The sequence below is a fragment of the Heloderma suspectum genome, chromosome 6 (assembly GCF_057233095.1).
Source record: "Heloderma suspectum isolate Gila_16-S chromosome 6, 16-S_ref, whole genome shotgun sequence".
Lineage (NCBI taxonomy): Eukaryota > Metazoa > Chordata > Lepidosauria > Squamata > Helodermatidae > Heloderma > Heloderma suspectum.
Window position 1 is genome coordinate 65978311 of NC_139463.1, and position 12230 is coordinate 65990540.

Sequence of the window (12230 nt, forward strand, 5' to 3'; positions counted from 1 at the left end):
AATCGGGAAGGTGCTCCTGATCTTGCTATTTGCCCCCCAAGGTAGTGTTTTGAGGACAAAGAGCAGCTGTGGATGGGGGTATTTTCAGCAGGAAACTGATGTGTGAACTTGATGCAAATCAGGAACACAGTCTAGATTGGGCACCTGAGACAGCTTTTTCTTCAGAGTAAATTTTATTTTCAAACTGCTTTTTTTTAAAGTGTATTTATCATGCATGAACTTAGATGAATCGGATTTGTGAAATAAGAGATGAGGGTGAGATAAGCCTAACAGGAATTCCCCCAGGACACAACACTTGGCTTTATTTAACTCATAAGTTAGGTATATTGAAATACACTCACAACATAGAATTACAATCAAAGGACTAAAAAGCAAGACATTGCTTCTAGCTTAACATACTTGCCTTAGATGGCATAATAGACAGGAATTTATAACTTGCTAAGGGTGCCATCCTGTGCATGTTTAGACAAAAAAAAGTCCTACAACTGTCAGTGTTCTCCAGCCAGCAGGGTTGGCTGGAGAATGCTGAGAGATGTAAGACTTCTTTTCTGTCTAAACATGCATAGGATTGTGCCTAAAGTTACAGACGGTCTATAGCAAAGGGCTGTTGTCCTAGGATCCTCTCTGCTGCTTGAGCAGAGAGGTGCAGTGTGGAATTCAGCTTTTGCCAGCACCATGATTGGAAACTTAAGCACCCTCACAATAGCTTTGGTTGCAGACTTCTGGGAAAACCCTGGCTGTGAACTAGGACAGAATGTGATCCAGGCCAGTAGAACAATAAAGGAGGGCAAATTTGGTCTTGTCTTTGCAGACAGTGTTTTGATACTGGCTGTGTTCGCACATCACGCTAAGCCACCTGCGAATAAGCTACGCAGTGTAGGTTGTTCATGGAACAACCCATGGTGTGTCTGACAGACGACTGGGCTCATCATGGCTTGTTCTTCCCCTCCTTTCTCTTCGGTCCTCCGGCTGGTATCCCACTGTCGTTCACAGCTGAACCCGTCTTGTCTCCCTCTCCCTGCTCCAATCGCTACCCTTTTTCATTTGCCACTGTTTTTATTTTTTATTGTTCAGATCCTCAAAAATGCACAATTGGGGTCATAGTTCTAGTGCACCTACTTTTGCCACTCCCCCCGCCCCTTTTCAGTGCTTTTCAATTGACAACTCAGCAATTGGTCCCTGGCAAGTGCGCACAAATTAGCCCAAAATTACTAACACGATTGTGCAATTTTTCTGGGACAGAAAAGAAAGGTGGAGAACCAGTGATGGTCACTCCAAAGTGCCACTTGAGTATTGGTAGAGGTGGTGGCAAGGGCAAGATCAAGAAGAGTGGCAGGGTTTTTTTGCCACTCTTGCTTCGTAGCCGACCCCCACAACCCACAATGAAATTGCTTTCCCGGGTTTGGACAACACAACAACCCATTGTGGGTCAAACATCCCCTAGAACAAGCCATGGGTTGTCAGGGTGGCTTGTTGCTGAAAATTAAGCCACCCTGAGGGAAGCAGTCTAAGTTTGGATGACAGAACAACCCATCATGGCTCGTTACCCAAAATGGGTTGTCATGCGAACCCAGTCACTGTCGGGGATGATCAGGAACAGAAGTCAGGAGCAAGCAGTAGAAGCATAACTCATTAGAAATGGAGGCAACTGTGGCCAATACAGGCAACAATTTTGTGGAAGATTATAAATCCAAAAACCTGATAAAGTACATTCCTAACTTTTGTTACACACAGACATACTCAGATGCACACAGGGAGCTTCCTCTTGAAGATCTTGATCCAACAAGGGGGATAATATGCCACCGAGTTATCCATGCTGTGTCATGCTCCATTTCTGCTTGGTCAGTGTCTGGTGCTGAAAGGGTTCCAGGAGCCAGGTGAGAGCTATGCCATGTTGAAAGGGGAGCAAGTGAGACTTTCACCTTACCCCTGTCCCTCGGTGAAGTCATAGTACTCTGGAAGGAGCAACTGCTTATGTCAGCTTTTCAAGGGCATCAAGCACAGAGCATTAGAGCATCAAGATCATTGTGAATAAGTGGGCAGGGTCTTAAACAAAATAATTGCAATAGTCCTTAATGAACAGAAAGGCTCCCTTGCATAGCTGGGAATCTCTCTACAATCCTGGATTACAATGCTCATCAGGTGGGAGAGGTAAGAGAAACAAACTGAAGGCAGTTTGACAGTTGTTTTGTCTTTGGAGATGGAATGCTGAGAGAGCTATGAATTAGCTGGATGGAGAAGCAGGTTTGGTGAATTTGCTGCCTGCTGCAAGAGTGTTTGTTTGCTTCCACTTATGCACTCCTTGGATGTTTTTAAATAAAACAAATATTATGAAAATACGATACATCACCAGTGAGCTCTCATATGAATTAAACTAAACGCTGTAGTGCTGTGCCATAACTTCTCAGCATGTGGAGAATGTATCACAATATCATTAAACAGGTGCAGATGGAGAGAGCATGTTAATGTGTAGAGTCTACACTGTAGACCAAAAGGATGTGGGAAATTATAGGGGACTAAGACAGATGGTGATATTGTCCTTGTACTAGCATTAGGATAGCTGGGGCAAGAGGAGTTCCAAAAGCCTGCCTGCACAGGAAGGCTTGGGTGAGAACAATGGTCATGCCCAGAAGTTTGGAAAGACCCACTTCAAAGCTGTACCATCCACCCTTACCTGAAGCTGGTGGGATGTCAGCTGTCACAGTTCCGGTAGCACTTGGTGGTGGGGGTGGAGGAACCACTGGTCTATTGGGACAAGTCAAGATGGAGTGTTAGTAAAACAGCGGGATGGGGTGGGGGAGAGAAAAACTTCACTGGCAATTTGGGAACCATGCTGCACAAGTGTGTGTGTGTGTGTGTGTGTGTGTGTGTGTGTGTGAAACTGCTTATCTACCGCTGCAATTCACATCCCCAAAATATCAGCTTTCATGGTTTCTCTTTAAAACTCAAGTTTCTAGCTCTTATGTTACGGCTGTAGGAATCAGCGTGACTATATCTGCATAGTGTCTGGTGAAACGTTAGAAGGCAAAGGAAGAAGGTCTAAGCAGGCCTTCCGGTGCTGGGGTTTCAGTGCTCTGCATACTAGCTACTTATCCTTCTCCGGGATTCGAGCAAGTGGAATAAATTATGCAAGATAAACAGCCATTCATATCTGCAGCATTTAGTCAGACAGCGGGACTTGGCTGTGCTTGGTCCAAAATTTGAAAAGTTGGGTCTGGGAATACCACACAGCAGTGCCACTACTGGGAAATGGTGGTGGCTGATCCACACAACCACATTTCATTTGGATCACCATGGAGTTGCTACTTTTGGGGGCCTCGTAACCGTTCTTGTGAAGTCTCCATATTGCAGCTCATCTTGTCCTGGGGTTCTTGGGCTGAGCTACTATCTCACCACATGTGTTAGTGTTGTATTTCCACACCTAAAATGTGGACTCGTTGTGGCGATGCAAATTTGAACACAGACGTGAAATTCTCCTCTCCCACCATTTGATTGTGCTCTCCCTCCCCGCAACGACACTCACCCGCCTTGTCTCCCAGTTGCCTGAGGCTCTGGGCCCACGTGGCGAATGGCTGGTTGTTGTCGTGGCCAAGATGGCAGCTGAGGCGGTGGCTGCCATGCCATGAATGGAAGGGCGCTTGGATAGGGGGCATAATGGTGGTGGAATACACAGGGTGCGGGGTCATCCTCTTCCTCGATCTCCCAAAGGGCAGGGGGTGCCTGCAAGGAATGGAGGAGCACAACCCTGAACAACGCCCACTGGATACCTCACCCTGGAAGAAAAGTAATTGGAAGTGGAGTATAAGCACAGTGGCGCCACCAGGGAAGGACTTTGGGGCAGAAGTCCAGGGTCCCAGTTAGCAAGAGGAGCAAGAGGGGGCCCCTCATGCAACTGGGCTGGCTTACCACATTTTAAGGTAAGTGAAGTAATATACATTTTCACCCAAAGAAGGAGCCTCCTGAAGGACCATAAACCCAGAATCTAAAACTACCTGTTTGAGCAGATAAATCTTAGGCAACCTCTCCTTTCCGCTCGCCTTCTGCCCCCAGTTTCAGCCTCTGATGGCTGCTTTGGGTTTTAAAAAAGACTTTGTGAGAAAGAATTAAGGAACTGTTCATCATTTGTAGCTCAGTCCCAAGTCCTTTCACCAAACCCTAACTTGCTATAGGGCTGTGTCGGGGGCAGGGGCAGAGGGGGTGGCGGCAAGGAAGAGGATCATTTAGAAAAGGAGCATCAAGAAAAGGTTAGCTTCTTTTCCCTGTTACACTAATAAACTAATGCAAGTAATGGCATAATTATAACAGTTGTTATAAATTTTAAACGCAACAACAAACTTAGTAATCGTATAGGACTCTGGTGTGTTCAAAGTGTTTCACATACTATGCCAGGGCTCTGCATATGTCTGTCACTGTCCACTTTCATAACTAGGTGCGTTTAGCATGTCAAAGTCACCTTGAATATTTCAGGAGAATAGCCAGGCTAGAGTGCTTCAGAGATGTCTCCCTGTAAAATGGCCACACATATCTGTTCTCATAACAGGCTTAAAGCCAGAGCTCAGAGTTGCCACTGAAATGGCAACCCCATCCTGAGTTCCCCTTCCTGTCTCCTTATATGTAAAACTATGTATGATGTCGCATCCTGTCACATGTTGCTCTGCCCACCCGCCCCATCAGTGTCAGCCAATAATGAGGAGAAGGCAGGATAGGGAACCAGACATGGAGTTCAGTGGAGTCTGGTGGCTCAATTTCCCCCAAAATAGGTTCAGCACCTTGGATAGATCCTTTACAGTTCTGGCTGGTTCTGACTGAAACCCAGAATGGATTCACAGCCCCACCGAAATCAGAGCCACCAGCCTCCCCTGATGGAGTTGCCATTTTGGGGTGTGGCCTCCATTACATCCAGTTCCACCCTAAATCTGTGACGCCAATGAGCTGTTAAATACCAGGTCATTTCTTATTTTATTTTATTTATTTAATTTCTTAATCGCCCATCTGGCTGGTCACCTGGCCACGCTGGGCGATGTACAGCAATACAACAGTTTTAAAACAATAAAATTCTACTTTAAAACATCATATTTCTAAAAGTACCCTAACCCACCCCAATTCTTGTGGCGTATGCTTCCATTGGCAACTACCTATGGCTTCTGAAATGAAATGTAACACAGATTCAACATTCAGCAACATTTCAGATTCCAAGTCTGAAGTTTTGGATGCCATTCATTTTAAATTTCACTCTTGAAATTCAGTTTTGAGGGGGAAATTCAAAAATCATGGACATGATCCAGCAAACTTAAACACACTTTTAAGCCCCTTTTTTGTTTTTTAAACTTACTTACTTATTTATTTATGTATTTGTTGTGTTTTAATCTTACTCCTCCCAGAATAACTTACATGCAATTAGTAAAGCAAGACAGCCCCTGCTTGCAGGTTCACAGTCTAAAAAGACATGACACGCAAGGAAAAACAGATAGGAAGAGAAGAAGAAGAAAAATTACATCGTCTTTCAGCAGGGCTGTTGAAATGTGCCCTGCTCCTCATCTTATCTCCCTCTGTACAGCCTTCTGGAATTGGTGGTGGTGGTGGTGGCAGCTGAAGGAGGATGGAGAACTTTAATCCAGTGCTTATCTTGCCTGTCTACATTTTGTTGGATTATGTTAATAAATCACATATCAATTACAAGTAGGGTTGTGACCTTTATCTGGTAGATGAATCAGCTAAGGACATAATCCTATGCATGTTGAGACAGAAAAAAAATCCTAGAACTCCCAGCATTCCCCAGCCAGCATGGCTGGCTGGGGAATGCTGGGAGTCGTAGGATTTTTTTCTGTCTAAACACGCACAGGATTCCACCCTAACAATCTTACTGGTTCATTAGCGATGGCCAATTTTAATGGGCCATTCTCAGGACTGTGTACATAGCATTGCAGTTCTAGTTATCTACCTGTGCTGGGTTATGTTCAAAGTGTGCCACGGCAGACATGGCCAAGTTGTTCATTATCACCTGGTGCATCTGGGCATTTTGTATCATCATCAGTTCCATTAAATCTGCCAGGAAGAAAGATTGTAATAATCAGATTAATGGATGACACTAAACAGGGAAGAAGTGCAGTAGCTTAAGAGGCTAGTTCAAAAAGTTCTAACCAGCTTTCAGTAAAGTAGAATGTTGGACACTGAGCAAATCAAATGAAATTCTACAAGAACAAATAGGCAAAGTAGCACAAGGAAGCTGATGCTCAGAATATCATACAGTGTGATACTCCCAGGCAGAAAAATATGAAACGGATGGAAAAGTTTACAAGTCCCAGCCCTTGCCACCAAAGAAGGGCTTTCTACACATCACTTCCCAAGAAAGTAGGCCAACAAATCCAGACAACAAACATGAACGAGCAAAGTGACCCCCCGTGGACGTGTAAGAGAAACCTTTACCATGAATTGCATTTCTTAGGGTCTTTTCAGATGATTTTTAGGAACTGTGCAGCTAGTCACTTGTTGTAGGGGACACCGAAGTCTTTCCCCTAAGACAGCCACTCTTTTGCAGGGAGGCCCCACTTAAATCACAATATTCTGCCATGGGGAAATGCTCCTCCAGATAAATGCAGATAAATGCATCAATTACAGTAGTAACTATACGGCTGGCATGCGGTTCCAGCACTGTTAGTAGCAAGTGGCACCTATTAGCCAATGTCTGTGATGAGTAAAGCTGTGTGCAGATATATCTTTAAACAGAAGCGGGTGCAGATTTTTCTGCTGGAGCTCTGCATCCCCCTACTTGTAGCCCTGTAATGACACCTGTCCAGTACTGCTCTGGGTCCAATACCAGCTCTGGGTCCAATACTGTTGCAACCTCCACTGAGGCACTTGGTATGGTTATCTTGTGTGGCCCATAGGCAACAAGTCTTTTTATGATTCAGAACACAATGAATACACTAATGGGTGAAGGCTAAAGATTTATTAACAAAAACAAGATAATGAAGCAATAAAGCAAAACAATGTGGAATAATAATAGCAGCAAGAAGAAAGGACAGAGCAAGATCATAAAGCATATGCCCTTTCCGCCACCGGGAACCCCTTCTCAGAATCAGTGGCAAACATGACCCCAATAACTGGTACCCAGCACTGCCCAGATCAGCCTGCATTGAGGTTCTGAAGTGGCAGGGGAGGGGGCTGGGATTATATACACTACTGTGTTCATATTAACCCCCTCCCCTATCCTGAAGCTCTATTCCAATGTCTTCAAGACTCTTTGGCAGCAACAACCCAGCATAGATAACTTCCATCCCAGCTACTTCTGCTTTATTCTGGTTTTATTCTGGTTATATTGTTACATTGTGGTTTTAATGTTTTTATATTTCATACCGTTTTACTGTGTGCTTTTTGGTTTTAATTTTTGTGAACCGCTCAGAGAGCTTCGGCTATTGGGCAGTATAGAAATGAAATAAATAACATAAATAATAAATAATTCTGCTAACAACAAGTGGCTTAATCTTGAGATCTTGCCAGAAGCTTATTAGCCCTGAGCTGTAAGGAGAGAATTAGCCCTGGGAACTCACAGGAAGAAGCATAGCTTCACTAGGGATGGCGGAGAAATCCACTGCAGACTCAAATAAGGTCGGATTCTCAAGAATCTGACCTGTGAAGTCCACCGTAGACTGACCCCACTCACCTCCGGGTCCATCAGTTTTCCCACCGGGCAGCTGTCCTCCATTCTAAATGGCACGATCAGCTAATGGCAGCCAATCACGGGAAAAATACGGCCATAAATTGCACAGTTTACCACATTTGCGGCCGTGAAGCACTTCCTTCTATGTAAATTGTGGCATAAACAACTGCAATTTACATAGACGGATACAATGCCGTAATTACGGATGTATTTTCCCGTGATTGGCTAATGGCGGCCATCATTAGCTGATCATGCTGTTTAGGATGGAGGAGAGCCTCCCCATGAAATCCGACAGATGCGGTAAGGCTCTGGGGAAATATGCAGGGCCCCAAGTGGCTCAAATTTCCCCACTGCGGAGCTTCTCCGGACCAGACCTTGGGAGGTTCGTACATCCCTAAGCTTAACCACTAGAAGCAATAAGCCCAAGCGGAAGTCTAGGCATGACAGTAGAATTTGCTCACCGCTAACTCTTTGCTATATAACAGTGGTCTTCTGCATTTCCTCGACATATCTGCTTGTACATTTGTTTAGCACTTTATTATTAAAAGTTCCCCCCCACACACACACACACGCGCACACACGCACACACACACGCACATACACACACTTTTTTTCACACTGCAATAACTGCTCCAAGGAGAGGAAAGGGAGATGGCTTTGCAACTGACACAAGGTCTGGCCAATCTACTCTGTGGATATCCAGCTGGTGCTCTGAAGCAGAAGAATGGGTTTTCTCTGAGTTTGATCTAGGGGAGGAGATGGTGCCTGTGTCAACAGTGTGGTGAGTATGCTTCACTGTGGAAATTGGGTATATCAGTACACATCCTAACACAACTCATCCTTCTGTCCTTGGCATCCATATCTTGTTCTCCTTGCCCCTTCTTCTTGTACACTGCATGCACATCAGGGGTGGACGGACTCCTCTTATGTTGGTGGGCCCTGGCAAACTTATCTGGTGGCAGTGAGAGTAGGGGGCACTAGCAGCAGTGTTGTGAGCAGCACTCAGTGGCTGAGCCTGAGTAAGGGATGTAAGGATCTTGTTAAATCTGTTCCACCTTTGATTGCTGGGCATTTTGCAGTCCGTCATCCATTCTTTGATGGAATCGTTTTTTTTAAAAAAAACAGAACTTCTTTCTATTTACGCTAATTCACATTAGTGCTAATGTGCATTTGCGCTAATGTGCATTAGTGCAAATCACCCCCCAAAGTGAAAACCTGGTCTGCAAGTCCACGGAATGTGCATTACTTAGAAAAAGCCGGTCTGCTGAGGAATACACAGGTTGGATTCATAGAAATCCAAACTCATTCCATTGTGGATTTTTCCAACATCTCTAGGTCTGAGCTACCATTTTAACTTCCAAACTACATTGGCTGGCATGCTTATTTGCATAACAAATGCCTCCCTTTCTTCCTTTTCTCATCTGCATTAGCAATTATCAGCTATTAACAAAATAGTGCAAATGAAGCTCAGAACTGATTTAAGTCTTGAAAACACCCTGAAATATGTGTTCATGTACAGATAGTGTGTGTGTGTGTGTGGGGGGGGAATTTTGCAAACTGACCTGTGATTATTTAAACTTACACACATACTACATATAGCATACACCATAAAATAAAACTTTAGCCAACATTTAAATTGCAAATTTAAGGGTGGGGGGGGGGTTTGCGGGTGGGGGGGGCATTTCTTTTTGTCTTCCAGTCTGGAATAGAGCCCGATTTGGAATGTAGCAGATTTCAGCTCTATCTTTTAAGATTACCCACCCCGTTTGGAGTTTTCAGTGCAGAATTTAAAGTGCCCTGGCTAATGCCGGGTGTGGTTTTCATGTGATGGGTTTCCCACCTTCTCTGATGTGGCCCCTTCGGCTGGATGGAGGAAGAGCAGACGACATCCAGGGCATCTGTTGGAGGATTGTCACCTCTGGCTGTTGAGCAATCTGAGAAATAATGACCGAGAAGCACAGAAATGAACCAGTCTGTGGGAATGAATCCTCCTCCACCTCCCTTTTAGGAGGACCACTTTCCTCAGTCAGGTTCTGTTGATTTTTTAAATCCAAGTTACAGGGCTCCTTCACACGGAGCTTTTATCCTGCGATTGAGATGGCTCCTTCACGGAAGTTTGTGGGCTCTTTACACGATGTCGCAACCCTCCTGCGCTAAATGCCCTTTGTTCCGTTTTTAAAAAGATCACTGATCATGAGCTATCAAATTACCCCAATGCGTTCCGCTTCAGTTTCCTCTGTGAAAAGAGGAAAAGCAGCAAGAAGAGGAGCGAGATCAACGAAAGATAATGGAAGACTCAGATATGGGGAGAAGGAGGGGGAAGGGGAGGGGGGAAAGGAAGCACATGCAAAAGCAGTCAGTTGTGACCCTGCATTTAAAATGGAAGCAGAAAGCCCTATTTTAAATGCAGGATTTTAGGCTGATGTAGAGATGCCCACAGACTGATATAACTAGAAGCAGACTCAAGGGGCAAGCTAGATAGGATGCCAGGACATTTTTAGGTTTTTGCTTTCCTGCAGTCAAAGGGAGCTCTAAATTTGATCAGGGCAGAGGTGGGTAGATGGGATGCTTAACTCTTTCTGCTTGGGCTGCTTGTCCAAGATAAGATAACTTTCCCCCAGCTGCTTTTCTCCCAGGAGGAGAAAAGTCATGGTCCCAGATTTAGTCATGCTTAGAGTAGTCATTGAAATCAGTGGGACTTACATTTGTCATGATTTATTTGTCCCATTGATTTCAGTGGGTCTGCTCTAAGCATGACTAAGTCTGGCTCTAACCCAGTATATTTTCCTATGTGGGTGAGGAAGCAGAGAAGGGTGGATTTTGATTGGCAGAGAAAAAAAGGCTGTGGGGGAAATTCTCCAAATTTTGGACCATTTGGGGGCTGCAATAAAGTTTCGAGACAAAGCAGGAGTCACTTAGGTGTCCCCTACCTCACATCCATTTCAGTGGTACAGCTAGGTAGTTTGAGAGCCTGGATGTAATGGTCTTATGGGGGGCCTGTTTAGGCAGCCCTGCGTCAGATGTGAAGCACGCAATGAACATTTCTCTTCACCCAATTCCTCAGACACAATTCCATGCTTTACAGCTGCTTCTACATTCCTGATATATTAGAATAACAACAACTACAACTGATTTTTTAAAAAAAATACTCTGTGTATGTGCAGCTTTGCCTTTTAAACGCATTTAAATCATAGCACCATCATGACTTCAGGAATAAAATGGAGTTTGCTTCTGCTACTCTAATGCCCGTATCATCTGCCACTCTTTAGGTGAATGTTTGCAGGGGCTGGGGCTGGATTTTGGCCCCAAGTCCAGACCTGACTATACCACTAATCCATTTTGGCTCAGCCTCACGGGTGAAAATACCCATACACTCCAGTTTCACCCAGCACCAGTCCAACTGCCCAAACTGGAGGCAATGTTTCTTGGGCCACAGGTTGTGACCCAAGAACTGCACCCCGGAATCCCTTGCAAAGGATCCTGGGATGTACCTTGGGCTGTGCAACTCATGTGGCACCTTGGAGAGGGAAAATGTTTTGGGATTGCCCTGGGATTCCTCATTCATACAGAATTGCCCTGGGGCTTCAGTGCATGGGATAAGGACCATCCTACCCACGCTGTGGAATGAAAGAGAAGAGCAAGCTCAGCAGTGCCATGTTGTACCTAATGTCTTGCTGTGCAATCCCATTCCTTTGGAGATTTTCAAGGGAATGTTGGGTTGCCATCTGATGGGGGCGCTTTAGGGCAGGGATGGGCAGCAGGTATATTTGGATCTCCTGGAAGATCTCCTGGGCCCCACCTGCATGAGCCTTTCACTCTGGGGCAGCTGCAAGTTGAGGTTCTTCAGGACAGACGACACAGTCACTGCTTCGCAGCCATCCATGGTTTCGCTGGTACTGCTCTCAATTTCCTTATATTTTCAGTTTCCATTTGGAGCTGGGGAGGTGTGATAAATTCTGCAATGGCATAGAATGAACTATCTCTTCTAGCAGTTCCTATTCTAGAGGCCTCTCAGCATCCTATTGCCACCCGTTTTTTTTTTCTTTGTGGAGGAGGAGAGAATAAAGTTTGAATGTCAATTCATAAGGGCTTCTGCTCTCTGCTGCTCAGACAGGGGTGTCCTCCAGTTCCCTCTTAATTCCCCAGCCAGCCCACAGTGAAGACTCACCGGTTGCTGAATGACGTGCACTTGTGGGGAGGGCGTGCCTTGCCCCCCAAGATCCATAGCAAGGGCCCAGATGGCTGGTAGAAGCCACAAGGAGGAGGAAAGTAATCAGGATGGTTGCTAAGGAAGTGGTGTTCAAACATGCCTGTCCTGCTTGCAGCTGGCTTTCTGCAAACTGCCTTATCGCAAGCATCAAAGGTGGTTTACACAATAAAGCCACTGAATAACTCACGATATTATCATTCTCTCTCTCTCTCTTTCTCTCTCTCTCTCTCTCTCTCTCTCACACACATACACACACAGTCTTAACCCCTGAGACTCATAATTCCGAGTATCAGAAACATTATTTGTTCAATTTGTCATTTTATTTTGTATTAGATTTACTCTCCTTTCTATTAACTCTTG

General features: G+C 45.0%; 1 protein-coding gene across 1 annotated transcript; it reads right to left on the minus strand.

Annotated features, from left to right (window-relative positions):
• Positions 1-1923: 1923 nt before the first annotated feature.
• On the minus strand, positions 1924-11885 carry PRR29 (proline rich 29). The gene is made up of 6 exons (XM_084807318.1): positions 11829-11885; positions 9501-9594; positions 5942-6045; positions 3524-3720; positions 2675-2745; positions 1924-1955 (listed from the first exon to the last, which is right to left on the minus strand). Exons 1-6 carry the CDS (start codon positions 11883-11885, stop codon positions 1924-1926), a joined length of 555 nt encoding a protein of 184 aa, XP_084663444.1.
• Positions 11886-12230: the final 345 nt, after the last annotated feature.

Coding starts and splice junctions, on each gene's coding strand:
- PRR29 (XM_084807318.1), bottom strand. CDS start 11,885: ATGGATCTTGGGGGGCAAGGCACGCCCTCCCCACAAGTGCACGTCATT. Junction 9,595..11,828: donor TGCACGTCATTCAGCAACCG/GTGAGTCTTCAC, acceptor ATTATTTCTCAG/ATTGCTCAACAGCCAGAGGT. Junction 3,721..5,941: donor TTGAACATAACCCAGCACAG/GTAGATAACTAG, acceptor CATTCCTTGCAG/GCACCCCCTGCCCTTTGGGA.